At 35.8% G+C, this 14,036-nt stretch overlaps 1 protein-coding gene and 1 pseudogene across 6 annotated transcripts; both read left to right on the top strand.

Annotated features, from left to right (window-relative positions):
• The first annotated feature begins 1,107 nt into the window (after positions 1 to 1,107).
• Positions 1,108 to 3,533, top strand: LOC145605347 (O-fucosyltransferase 23 pseudogene; annotated as a pseudogene).
• Positions 3,534 to 7,551: 4,018 nt separating this feature from the next.
• Positions 7,552 to 13,984, top strand: LOC145605992 (60 kDa jasmonate-induced protein-like). 6 transcript variants are annotated; one of them, XR_014105182.1, is made up of 4 exons: positions 7,552 to 7,697; positions 9,720 to 11,386; positions 11,844 to 13,088; positions 13,229 to 13,984. XR_014105182.1 is itself a non-coding variant. In XM_081662058.1 (2 exons), exon 2 carries the CDS (start codon positions 9,733 to 9,735, stop codon positions 11,323 to 11,325), a length of 1,593 nt encoding a protein of 530 aa, XP_081518184.1. In that variant the 5' UTR covers positions 7,552 to 7,697; positions 9,720 to 9,732; the 3' UTR covers positions 11,326 to 11,820. The 6 variants fall into 6 exon arrangements, 1 of the variants encoding a protein (XP_081518184.1); XR_014105184.1 differs by having other exon boundaries at positions 13,218 to 13,984; XR_014105185.1 differs by having other exon boundaries at positions 11,844 to 13,110.
• Positions 13,985 to 14,036: the final 52 nt, after the last annotated feature.

The raw sequence follows: 14,036 nt of genomic DNA, 5'->3' as shown, positions 1-14,036 counted from the left end.
CCACGCTCAAGAGTATGGGTTTTGACAGGCGAGGGTTGTTATTCATGATATAACTTATACTGCACATTATTCTTGCAAGTTATAAGAAATGAACCACGAAGCATTGATACATTGAAATTTTTTTCCAATGTCGAGTTTACCTCTTGCATAATACGAGTATCATACATATCACAAATTCTTTTGGTGCTTATAAAAGAATGTTTTGCCTATTAATATCCACTTTCTTTGAATACATCCAGTCTAATATAATGACCTAATTGAATGATTAGTAATTTTATCAAGAGTAAAACAATTTGATCGCGAAATAATGTTGTTATGAATAAACTACATTGTCCACCGAAGTAAGACTACTTTAACATATTTGCCAATCAAATTCTTGATAGAAATGAAATCCCCAGTCTGATATACTGACCTAATTGAATGATTAGTAATTTTATCAAGAGTAAAACAATTTGATCGCGAAATAATGTTATGAATAAACTACATTGTCCACCGAAGTAAGACTACTTTAACATATTTGCCAATCGAATTCTTGATAGAAATGAAATCCAAAGTAAAATCTTCTAGGATGAGAAGCAATGTCAATCATAAACCATATCTTTTTCTAATAACTTTTGCATACATCCGGTGTACAGTAATTTACTGTACATCGGGGGTCACTTTTTATCAAATTTAGGGTCACTTTTACAATTTTTTGGGTAACTTTTATCAATAAAGTATAAATACTTTGTAACATTTATTTATGTTAGGGTAACATTTATCCATATTAGGGTAACTTTTGCTTATTTTAGGGGTAACTTTATAACGGATGTACAATATTTATTGTACATCCGATTTATTTAAAAGTTTGTGATCTTTTTCCAACTTATTACGAAATTCAAATACGAAGAATCATCTAATACAATATTCATCACACTTTCAAAACATCCATTGACCTATACTCAAGTACGACACTCATTAAGAGTGAGTGAGTCATATAATGAACCACCAATAAACCATATGGCCCTCTCTACGAGTCGAATCAACTTGCCCATGAACCATAACAATCACAGTCTAAATAGAAGTTAGGTTTACAAACTAAGAAAGCCATAAATCTGGACCCCATAATTCAAACATTCCAACATCCCAACCAGAAGGCCAGGAAAAGGAAGTGTCGTTAAAATTAGTGTAAAATGCATGTGAATGCTCTTCTGGCCACGACCAGGAAACATCACGAGAAGCCGGAGATCTGAATTTTGGTTCTCTTTTTCAAAAAGAATATTTGCATTCCATCTTACTTCTAATTCAAGGTTAATACACTTCACTAATATTTTCCCATTTGAGGTCAGTCTTTTTCTATTCCAAGCCCCAATCTTTTGGCAATTTTCTTGGTAAATCTTTCTATTGGAGTTCAATTTAGGGTCTTTTGAGATCTGGGTATTGGTTAATTGTTGCTAAATTGGTCAATTGAAAGCAAGATTGAAGTGGGTTTGTTGATTATTATTTGCTGGAAAGTTGATTTTTGTTATTGTTGCTTGTAGAGTTTTCTGGGGTTTTGTGGTTTAGATGAAAAAATCTTGGAGATCATATGCATGTGTTTTGGGGTTTTGAAGAATCCCAATAATGTTTGATGTTTGGGTTATTTTGAGACCTGGGATTTGTCTTTAGTTGATGCTTTTGAGAAAGTAATTTGGAATTTTTGCCTTAACTCATGAATTTGTGGGATTTCAAGGTTTGGAAATTATCTCATTCCCCTTTAAATTCCTTGCTTTGTAAGTGTCTTGCTTTGGTTGTTGCTGCTTTGGTGTTGAGAGCTGTTTTGTTCCCCAGTTTTTCTGGGGTTGATGTGAGAGGGAAGCTGGTTGTGAGTGATATTCGTGCTCGGCCATTAGAAAAGGATACGGATTATGGGATTCGTCGAGGCAAGTATGTGGAGGTTCCACAAATTGTTTGGGGGTTAAACAATCAGAAGATAGCATTTGCTAGGGCGTGCCTCACTGCTCGAATGCTAAACCGGACCCTTCTGATGCCGAGTCTGAGTGCTTCATTGTTCTATAAGGAAATAGATCAGTTGCAGCCCATTTCATTTGATAAGGTGTTCCAATTTAGGAAGTTTAATTCTCTCTGCAATGGGTTTGTTCGGTTGGGCCGGTACTCAGAGCTATTGAATCAGACTGAAGTTCTAGAGCTGCAGAAAGGGAGTGGAAGAAAGTGGACATTGGTGAGAGACTTTGATCAATTAAAGGAATTCAGCAGAGACCCGTATGATCAGTATGAAGTCATACGCATTGTTGGGAAGAACCCATTTCTCTGGCATGATCATTGGCCTGTGATGGACTATGCTAAGGTTTTTGAGTGCTTAGCTTTAGTTGATGAGTTTGCAAAAGAAGCAGATCGAGTTGTTTCTAAGATTAGAGCTGTAGGGGCTGAAGCAATAGGTGATCAATTGGCGCCTGAGCTAGGTCAGGGTGCTAATAGGGACAGATCCAAGTTGCAGCCTATGCCTTATATGGCTGTTCATATGAGGATAGAGAAAGACTGGATGATTCATTGTAAGAAGCTAGAGCAAAGAGCCAATATCAATGAAATTTGTAGCAGCAAGGAAGAAATTATCGAACGAGTAGGGAACATTAAGGAGCTGAGCACACCAACAGTTGTTTATCTAGCTGTTGCAGATAGTCTGTTGGAAGACAAGACAATATTGAATGGCTGGCAAGAAGGCTTGCTTCCTTTCGAGAAAAAGAAGCTCGGTGTTAATCAGATTTATGACAAATACCCATATCTTATCAAGTCAGCAATCGACTATGAAGTATGCTTAAGAGCAGATGTTTTTGTGGGGAACAGCTTTTCTACTTTCTCTAGTCTCATAGCACTTGAGAGGACACAGAAGATGATCCGTATGGGAGCTTCAAGTTCTTGTAATAACAGCATAAGTTGGCCTTCATATGCCTACAATATAATGGGGGACTTTGGTGGTCCAAGAAAGTGGCTGACAAATATGTCAGACACAAGCCTTCAAGCTATTAGCTATGGTTCCAATCATGTCACATTCTTGCCACACTGTTCTTGAACGTACATTATGATTTGTGCACAACATTCTTGGTATACTGATTGCTGGTATGTTCGAAAATCTTAATTTGATTCATATTGAGAGGAGCAGATAGCTTGGGGCATAACATACTACTGTGTACTCGAGCTATCATTTAGGATATGCTCTGCGAGCAGCTTGTTATTGATGAGGTCACCAAAGGAATTCTGTTCCCAGCTTCATGGAATTTACAGGTTTTACTGTTGGGAATAGATATTATTTTATTGCATTTCCATTCTTTGATACTGTTTTTTTTTTTGGAAGATGTACGTAAAACAGTAGTACTTGAAAGTTACCTTTGTATATCCAGGATTAGATATATTTTCTTGTTTTTCCATTCTTTGAGGCTGTTTTTTGTTGAAAGATGTACCTAGAACCTGAAATATTACCTTTGTATATCCTGTACACTTTACTTATACTGGCATGCTGCAATGGCATTATAATAAAAAAGATTTGCTATGCTGCATTGAAAAATTAATGCTCTTTTATTCTATAAGGGCTTGAAGATTAAACTTAATTTTCTCCATGTTAAAACCTGTTGACTGCCTTCAAAGTCTTCAGGTTTGTGCACATTGATTCTGCTGTCATATCATTTGATTGCTGATTGTGCCTAAAAAATTCTCTGCTTTTATTGATTGTAGTTCAATCCTTTTATTCCCCTCTGAGCAGGATTTCTGTAGCCTTCAAAGTCTTCAGGTTTTTTCTGTGAAATTTCTATGTTGTTTTGTTAATGTTCAGTTGGTTGTGAATAATTGAATGTAACTAATAGTTTAATGTTAGGCATATCATCCATTGATTTGGAGCTTAGTTTGTTGTATCATGGGGTATTCAGGTAAGATCTCAAGATAGATTCATGGTTTCTATTTTCTAACTCTCTATACCACATAGAAAAATGCTGACTTCATATATATTTTTTTTCCATTTTATTTATACAAAACTGTACCTTTTCAAGTAGGTAGAGAAGCTGTTTAAACTTTTAGGAACCTTTTTTGATTTTTTATAGTTCATGATCTTGCTTTAGAAGAAATTGGTAACGCTGAATTGAAGTGCATTATGCATGATTAGTGGTAAATTATCTCTCATGTTCCTTACCCCTAAAAGAAATTGGTAGTTTTGACTATTGATATACCCAGCGACGTGCCATTTAATATTAATTGATCATGGCATACTGAAAGAACAATTGCTAAGTTGGATCTATGAGAAATTTATTCTTTTCTTGACTTAATATACTCTGTACTTGTTTTGAATGGTTAGGTCTATAGGGGTGAGTCGGCATACATCTCAACTTTTTAAGCCCTGCTGGTGGCAGGGGCTGTGTTGGGAATTGGGATAATAGGATTCTAGTTGTTGTTGCTGCTGCTGCTCTTTTTTTTTTTTTTTCTTTTTTTTTTCTTTTTGTTTCTTTTTTTTTTTCTATGTTTTTTATGTTTTTTTCCTTCTATGTTTTATTTATTTATGATAATATATATTGTTTGTCTGTTTTAGATGCATCTTTGTGTGGGTGTATATATTTTCCAAAGGGGGAGGCAGGGTAACATTTTTATGGTGTTTCAACTTTCAAACTAATTAATGGAACATCTAGTTTGGCATTGTTTGGTCGCTGGCTTTGATTGTTTTGTTTCTTCAGGACTTCATGTGAGCAAGCAGCCTAAAAAGATGTTTAGTATTTTTTATATTTCCCCAGTTGCTTTAAAGCTAGCTTTTAAGCTGACTGATATAGCTGTAAATAAGTAAATTCTTTTGTGTATAAATTTTAAAGTTTAAATCGGCTAACATCTAATAGCTGGCTTCATCAAACATAATCATAGCTAAAGCTACCAGCAGACTAAAAGAATAGATGTAGCTACTAACAGCTGGTCAAGCAAGCCAACTGCCAAAAATTAACAAACTGCAAACCAAGGCCTTTGTCTGATTACTGTGATATAGTACATCAGTTATTGATCTTCAGTTTCAGTTTGTGTGGCTTTTATGTTTTAGTTTAAACTATAAACCATGGATATATTTCTGTGCAACTGAGGTATCATGCTGTTTACGTCAAAATTTCGATACTGTATTCCATATATATTTGTTTCTGCTGTTTTGGTTCAAGATATTGGCTTACAGGCTCTTGAAGCCATCTGTTGTTTATTGTGATTTTATTGTTTACAGGATTTTAGAACTGCGCATTGTTTCAATCACTCCACTCAAACTGGCTTTTAATAGACTCAACTTGGTGAAAGCTGTGTTAATCCTGGATAGCAAGCAACAGGTCTAAGAGTTTGCATCGGACTTAAAGTGTTCCCCTTGTATGATAACTTGGTTATTTGGAGCCATCTTTAATTCAGATAAGTTTTGTTTACTTCTTTCTGTATTATGCACCTATATTGAACATACTGAGAATATTTCGTAGTACATATTATTTATACAAAGTTATGAACTAGTACGTAGTGTAATTTGTAGCCAACTCATGTAAGCCAAGTTTCTATTTTCTGATGAGTAGTCAAGTCCCGTGAAATTTGGTCTATAATGTGCTGCAGGCCTGCAGCTCTGCTGCTAACCTAAGCAGTAGTTTCTTTTGTTTAGAAGTTTAAATCCTCTCTTAAACTGAAAGAGACAGCTTATGCCTGATTGACTCTTTAGAATGATACAAATTTTTATGTAACTTATGCTTAAATGATTTTTTAGAATGCAATGGAAATTTTCATGAATTGATATGCACTACGAGGGTAGAGGGATTGATTCTGGATAGGAGAGCATCTTAATTTTTTTTTTCTTTGAAAGGAATATAAAGGAAAACAGAAAGAAGATAAAAAGGTGGATTCTTGTGTATATAGTTCTGCCAACCTCAAAATGTCGAGATTCTGCGTAATTTGCAAGTTGTGTATTAAAAGTTTGACATTACGTTTTCTAACGCAAAACTTTGACCATTGATATCTTTAATGATCAATTACAAAAGTTTGATATGTTTAGACTAATCTCACATCATTAAAAAAAAAAAAATTATACTTCGTTTCAAAAAAAAAAAAAAAATTATACTTCCTTTGTTCTTAATTAATAAAGGAGTAACAATTAACAACAATGCTATTTTGGGAAGTTTCAATTATTGCAACAATTTTATTTTGGGGATAATGAGTTAAGGGGGTAATAAAAGTCAAACTAGAAAAAACATAAGTGATTACCAGTGGTATTATAGGAGATAAGGTGTTTACAAATGAAATATGGTAGTTGTGTCATGAACTAAAGAGAGAGATGGAGGAATCATTATGATGGTAATAGTTCCCCACCCTCCCCCTGGTATAACTATTACCCCCGTAATGAGGGGTTATAGTTCTCTTTTTATTTTTTTTTTTAATTTTTTTTATTGGTGCTTAGAGAGCCACAAGGATATCCCTCACTCTCTTATAGTACTCTTTTCTTCACCTCTCACCACACCATTACTACACAAACTCTCTTACAATCACACCATCACTATCTCATCCTTCCTTAAATTCTCTTTTATTTTATATTGTTTGACTTTTATTACCCTAGTAATACATCACTCTCAATCCAAGCATGCCCAAAAAGTTAAAACCTTACCCTTGCTAAAACCCACATGTTTACCTTTTGTTTCTCTATCTTCTATTTCTCATCACATGAAGTTCAATATAGAATCAACTCAACTTGAGGAATTAAATTTTTTTTTATCTACTTTGGAGTTTTACTTACGTCTTTTTTTTTTCCGAAGCATTTACTTATGTCTTTGCTTGTGTGTGTGTGTGTGCGTTCGCGCGTATATATTACAACAAAGTGTGAAGTTTATTAAGAATTTACTGGCTGCATTTATTTTGAAACACTGTAGTTGCATCTTGCATCATTATTGACAGTTACAGTAAAATAGGAAAAGTATTCTACTGTGGAATTGGCCTTGCAGAGCAGTAAAATAATTTGAACCAAAAGAAAGCTTTGAAAATGACTCTTGTTTAGGGATGGAGAGATAGCATGTATATAATTCAAACTTGAATATCAATGCAAACACTAATGATTATATGAGGTTAATCTCTATTTAGAACATGTACTGAGTAACAAGAAACTAATCATGTAGAACATCAAAGGTCTGATCAATAGCAGCTTACAGATCTGTATCATTATGCCTATCATTATGCCTATCATAATAATGATACATCTGATTTTTGTTTTTCTTAATGCTACTATTTTTCATTTTGTTATAAAATAATATACAAAGTACTAGAAATTTAAAATTGCAAATTATATTCTTGCATAAATCTTGTAGGTATAATTTTACGTGTTTACAGGTGTCAAAAACAATTTTTTTTTTTTTTTGAAGTGTTTACTTGTTTATGAATAGAAATGCAATAATTTGCTCTCATTTCCTACATTTTTTTTAGTTTTTAAAATCTGTGACTTGCAATTTTTAACATTTGAAGTACTGTGGGACAAAGGGAATAATTTGATTATACTAGTTTATGATCTTGTACTGTTGTATGAATCAGAAGAGGGGGGAGGGGGGTATCCATACTTGGGTTTATTTCTGCACGTGTGGAAATCCTTGGCCTATAAAAAGAGGGCAGTGGGTTTATCTACTGCATGTGTGGAAAGACCTGGGCTGGAGACCAGAGGAAAACAAACTCTTGAAGCTGCTATTCTACTTAAGGTATGTAATCCCTTCTATTTATTTATCTTCATTGCAATGAATATATAATTTTAGAGTGATGAAGAACAAACCTTGCTATTTGGCTACCACTGATCTCCATTACCATGTCTATTGTGGCCACTAGTTTCAAAGTTGATGATTGTCACGAGTATATGAGTTAATGGGGTGTTAGCAAGGTGTAGCTGCAAAGCCAAAGTAGTGGGGCTCTGGGGTGATTGGCTGATCCTTACCTTGGTGTGTGTTTGATGTTGTGATGGTTTAGTTTTGATTGTTTCTTGTTTGCTATCCTATATTTATGTTGATTAATGAGGAAAATTCATTTGTCCCAGAAGCATTATTTTTCAATTTTTTTTTTTTCCTCCCTCTGAATCAGTTCAAATTCTTCTACCATTTATCAAATATGATTATAAGAATATACTATGTAAATACGTAATTATTTAAGGTATTGTTGCAACCCCAAAGAAAAATTGAGTGGGAGCTGAATGGTTGAGCTCCCACCTCACAAATCCCAACCATGAGGTTTTGGACTTTTGGGGTTCAATTCTTATCACCTCAATTTCATAGTTGGGTCATTGTGGTGGCTTCCTTCTGGATAATTTTACCTTTTTAGTGTTTACTCATCCAAGTGGCTGGGTTTTCTTGTGGATTGAGATCTGGTTATCAACCCAATCTAACAGGCTTTGCTTATCTGGCCAGTAAATCTTTGAATCTAAAAACGAGAGATACAAAAAACTCAATTAGATCTCAAACTCTCCCAAATCCTGACGCCACCTTCCTAAAACCAGATCACCTGGATTCCTGGAGCCTAAGCGCATTTAAATTTGCTAGCAGTTTACTTCATAGCAACCAAACCTTTTATAAGAATCTAGTAGAACACATAAATTTGGCTAGGAAGGGCATGTTGGTCTTATCTTCATCCTGTAAGTATTGATAATTGAATTTCTTTCCCTCCAAAATCATGAACATAGCTAGAAATGCTGATCTGTTCTATCAAACTGTTGGATTCTTCTTTGATTTGCTAAATGTCAAAGTAAAATTGCTAAAAAAACCTTTTCATTTATTTTTACAAATTAACCTCACTGTTTCTCTTTCTCAACACCTATCACAAGGGTCTCAGCGCCTGTCATTCATGTGGCACTGAGCCCTCTGTAAACATCAGAAAATGGTGGCAGAAACTATAAGATTTAACTTTTTGTAAAGTAGCTGTGTAGATTTTATGCCTGACAATTGAGCCAGGTTTGTAAAAAGTACGCTTTGAGCCTTGGTTAGGTGTGATGAAAGCCTAATAGTGTTGACAAAAGTGTCCATGTCTCGAACTGGACAATTTAATATAAGATGCCAAGGTGTCCAAGCCCATGTCAGACTGTTGAGCTCCGACAAGGGTGCTGCCAGAGTGCCAGTACATGAAATTTGAGTAACGCGTGAAATCATGTTTGGACATCTGTATTTAGGCTTGATTTTGCATTCTTATTTAGTTAAAGAGTAAAATTATCTCACCTTGTCATATAGATGGCTAATCATTGCTGAAATACCTAGGCTTTTGAGTATTGAGCCACCTTGAAATGCCTGCCTAAATATTTCATGAGAAGATGAGAAAACAGGTTGGATGTCATCTGTTCTGTTCACATTGCTGCTGAATGTAACATCCGGTAATGCTGTTAAGCTGTTGAAAAAGCTTGTGCATGCTTGTGAATTACGCACACAACCAATTTAATAACTAGATGACCCGCTTTATGTGGGAGTATTCTTTTATCCTTTTTATAAACCTCTTCAATAAGGTAATAGGGAAGAAGATGAAGGAAAGTTTTGAGAACTTCGTACCTTTACTTTTATTGTTTGGAACTGAAATTTCTGATTTGGTAGAACAATGTAAAAATGTGTTTTCAATTGTTCTTAAATTTACTTCTCCTTTCCTTATATTTATCTGAACCAAATGTGACTGTGAAAAGCTTACTATTATGGTGTATTTATGGGTAAAAACTTTTTGTTATTGTAAAATCTCCATAAACTTCCTTCTTACAGGGGCTTGACAAGGATGATCAAATTCAACATATCAACTGACAATTACATGACATTCATCCAACAAGTACGAGACTGGGCAAAGGATCCAAATAGGTTTTCCCATGGTCGTCCTGTCCTTCCGCATCCACCTCCAACTATGAAAGAAGCACAATATATGGACATTGAATTACGAGCAAAAGATGTTAAACAAATAGAACGAGTTCTGACTGTGAAAATAAGACGGCATGACCTATACATTATTGGCTATCGGATGGATGGAGCTACCAACTGGCTTGAGTTTAAGTGGGACACTGCCAAATTAAAGTTAATTCCTCATTCTGAATCTCTTGGCTTTGGTGAGAACTATGATAACCTTGGTAAGCTAGAGAATCTTGAGAAGGTGGGCTACAGCACACTCAAACAAACCATCATTGACCTTGCTTTAACCACAGACAGCAAAACCAGGAAGTCCTCATTGCGTGCTTTAGCTGTTATGATATCGGAGACAGTTAGATTTCAGAAGCTGTCTGATACTTTCGCCCCAGTGATGCAGGGACTTAAAGATATTAAATTCGATGAGACTTGGATGGAGCCTCTGATTAAAAATTGGGGCGATCTTTCAGACATGTTACTACGTGAGGACCAATTCGCCATTTACTTCCGCCTACCTCGAGATAAAGAGACTAATCAGCCTAATATCCTCACAAGGACAAAGGAGTTGGGAATAGTCACTTCAGCAGATGCAGCCAAGTGTATTGCTGTCTTGAAAGGAAACTATCCAACTCGTAAATTGCAACTCATGGGAATTCCTGCTGCAGCTAATTCAGGTACCTCCATTCAGGGCAAAGGGTTACCTCTTCTCCAGGTGTTCTCTGTTCATATCAATAACATTGCTGGTGAAATCTATGGAACAATTCAAGTTGATGATGGCTTAGGTACCCTTCATCTCTACAACCGACAGAGGACTGATTACGAGTCCATTAAAACTAATGAGGCTCTGACTCTCACTGGGCCCTTTCGCTGCACATCAGTTAGTCAATACTTTAAAGTGAGTCTTGATCTCAAGAAGCGGGGCAATAACCCTAGTTCAGATGTTGAAGTAAGCAATGACTTGTTCTTATGGGATATTTGTCAACTCAGCAATGATGATTACTATGACAAGCGTCTATCTAATGTTGTGAATGGCAGAAGTGGGTCTGCAACAGTGTACTACACCCCATTTCGAGATGCAGTGCAGGCTAATGTGGAAGTGGTGCTCATTAATGGGGATGGTAAAAACCCAGCTGAAGTGTATGGAAGCCTGGTTGCTCGTTATAGCAACTATAATTTTTCCACTGGTGATGAGCAAGCTAAATACCAAAGTACTCTGTTTAACAAGCCAAGCAAGGAGTTTGTGAAGGTGAACCCTGGTAAACCCATCCCATTGTCGAGAGCTGTGATCAGTGTGCCTACTACGGGATCCCTTATAACTGAAGCTAACATTTTTGTTAGTTCTAATAAAGAAATAGCCAAGGGGACAGCTGAATTTCCTCCTCAGTTGGATGGTAAAACTGTGAAAGACATTAAGGGAAAATTTGGTCTTGTTCGAGTGACAGTAGCATGGAATGGTCGGATTTCTGACGACTGATTGACCACTAAAATATGGTTCCTGCACTCGATCAATGAACCAAATAATCTGTTTGGCCCTGGTAATCCTCTAATGTCTTCTTTGTGTTGTAATGGCCTTTAGGCTTTAATAATGTATAATTATGTGTGTGTGTGTGTGTGTGTGTGTGTTTGTGTGTTGGCACATCTTGTAATAATGGTTTCCACTTCTAATCTGGGCGATTGCCATTTTCTTCTCAAACTGAGAAAGGAACCTTTTACAAACTTTAATAAGCCAAGTGACGAGTGGACCGATGGAAGCTATCAGATTATGTAAAATAATACTAGCAACTGAAGTAGGCTAGCAGCCTGTGTTGCACTTGTATTTTAATGTATACTGTGATCAAGGTTATATTACTTTGCAACTATGGTATCTTTTTTCTAATGCATGTGCTGATATTTTGTTACTGTACTGTACATCCATATTCTATTTCTTCTGCTGTACTGGCTAGCCAGTGGCCATAGCCGTTTTTTACAATCTTATTGTCTACATGATTTCAGAACTGGGTGTTGTTTCCATCACTCTACTCCAACTTTATTTGAGTATACTCGATATGGTCAATGTCGTGCAATCCTGGAGAGCAACTAACTGGTGTTAACATTTTGCAATGAAGTTGAAGTGTTTCCCTGTTATGTGGAATCACCTTACATCCAGATAAGCTTTATCTTACTGTTTTCTGTTTTATACTTTGCAATAGATTGACAGAACCATATGTATGAACTTCAACTGTAATCTGTAGCCCACCTCTGTAAACCATGCGATTTTTACAAGCATTTTCTACCCAGCAGTCAAGTCCTGTGGGGCTGTGCAATTTCTTTTGGAAACGTGCTGCGTCTCTGTGGCTTTCCTAAGAAGTAGTTCCTTGTCTTATGTGAGAAAGCTGAATGAGATAGTTTATGCTATAACGACTCTTTAGGAGACACACGTACTTGAATTATAGCTTATGCTAAAAGATGCTTAGGGATAAGGAGAATTTCATGAATTGACATTCACTAAAAGGATTTATTGATTCTGGATAGTATAGCACCCTAATGTTTCCTTCGTGTCATTTTCGAAGAACAAGGAAAGAAGATAAAAGGTGGATTCTTTTTTTTTTCCTAAAGCTAAACTTTCTGCTCATCTTTTCAGCAAAACTTCAGTGTGATATTCTGAGTACCAAAAAGATCTGAGAATGTGGGCATAATTTCAGTATTGAATGAGAATTGTATCTTTTAGCATTAGAGCAACAAAAGTATCCTCCTTTATTTCTAGTCACTGCCACTTGTACCTTTTATTATACTTAAGTTGATTAGTTCATCTACAATGAGCAAGTAGAGTATTATCAACTCACTCTTGTCAAGCTATGCCAAAACTTGAGAATTTCAAATTGGATGTGATGCAATCTGTGTTATAACTGGTTTTCAAAGCTCAGTATAAAATCAGCTCAACTTCCAGTGTGATTTTTGTTTCTAATTTTGATCATTAAGTGTTTATTGTGTATTTATGTGTTTGCTATATATTCCACAAAAGGGGTGAAGTTTATTAAAAATATACGAGTTGTATTATGCTCCCTGATGATGAAAACCCTGCAAAGCCTCATCTTATGACACAGGAGCTGGGAATAGTAACCTCGGCAGATGCAGCTCAATGTACACATAAAGATTACAAGTACATTTAACTCCAGAAGACTTGCATCAAACTTAACCTGGCTCCATTCGATGGAAAGGATATCTTCTCCTCCAGCCTTCAGGTGTACTAAATACTCGGTACATATCAACAACCTTGCTGGTAAAATTTAAGAAAGATTATTAATTTCAAAGATGACTTGGGTATATGAGATTACAAGTACATGGAAGTGAATTCCATTATTAATCTCAGACTCTGACTCTCACTAGACCTGTCACAGTTTGAAGTGAATTCCATTCTTAAGAAGCAAGGCATTAACCATTCTTCAGAGATGAAATCAGCAGATGGAACTTCGTTTGCAGGCTAGTACATTGCAGACGTCTGTGGAAGCCTGATAGCAGCTCGTTATATCAACTATAATTTATTCCAGTGCCACTGGGATGAGCGAACTAAATCTTACTTTCGAAGTACACATATTAAGAAGATAGATGAACTGATGTGAAGGTGAAGGTGAAGTGTCGGACAGGGAATCTCATCCCATTGTTGAGATCTGTGATACCTTTGCCTACTATGTAACTATGGAATCCCTTGGAAGTTATTAAGGGAAGTGAAGGGAAGCATGGCCATGTTCGAGTGACAGTTCATGAAAAATGGACTCCCTTAATCCGAAAAAGTAACCTGGTTCCTGTGATAAAATTGCTGCTGCGCGCTGAACCAGTTAGTGCTCTGTTTCCGCTATACATTTTTGAATTGTTATACGATCTGAGATATTGCGTACAAAGTATATGCCATTAGGCATTATAATCGAGTCTTGATCGAGTACAAAGGATAATCAACAACAACAATATCAAAACCATAATCGCAATTGGATCAGCACTTCTCAACTCTAGATTAAAAGTAAATTATTCATACTCACAAAAACTTCCATAAGGTAATACAGTAATTATCTTGATTGACTTGGTAAAGTAAGTAAAAGTGGCCATTTCAAAATCAATATACTTCGTATTATAAGATTGTAACGTAACACAACAAATCACCCAGTTGTCTCTATCTTAAATTCCATAGCCAATTCTGTACAACATTTATTT

Source organism: Chenopodium album, chromosome 22 (genome assembly GCF_948465745.1).
Source record: "Chenopodium album chromosome 22, dcCheAlbu1.1, whole genome shotgun sequence".
NCBI classification, from domain to species: Eukaryota; Viridiplantae; Streptophyta; class Magnoliopsida; order Caryophyllales; family Amaranthaceae; genus Chenopodium; species Chenopodium album.
This window is presented reverse-complemented; position numbering and strand designations above follow the sequence as displayed.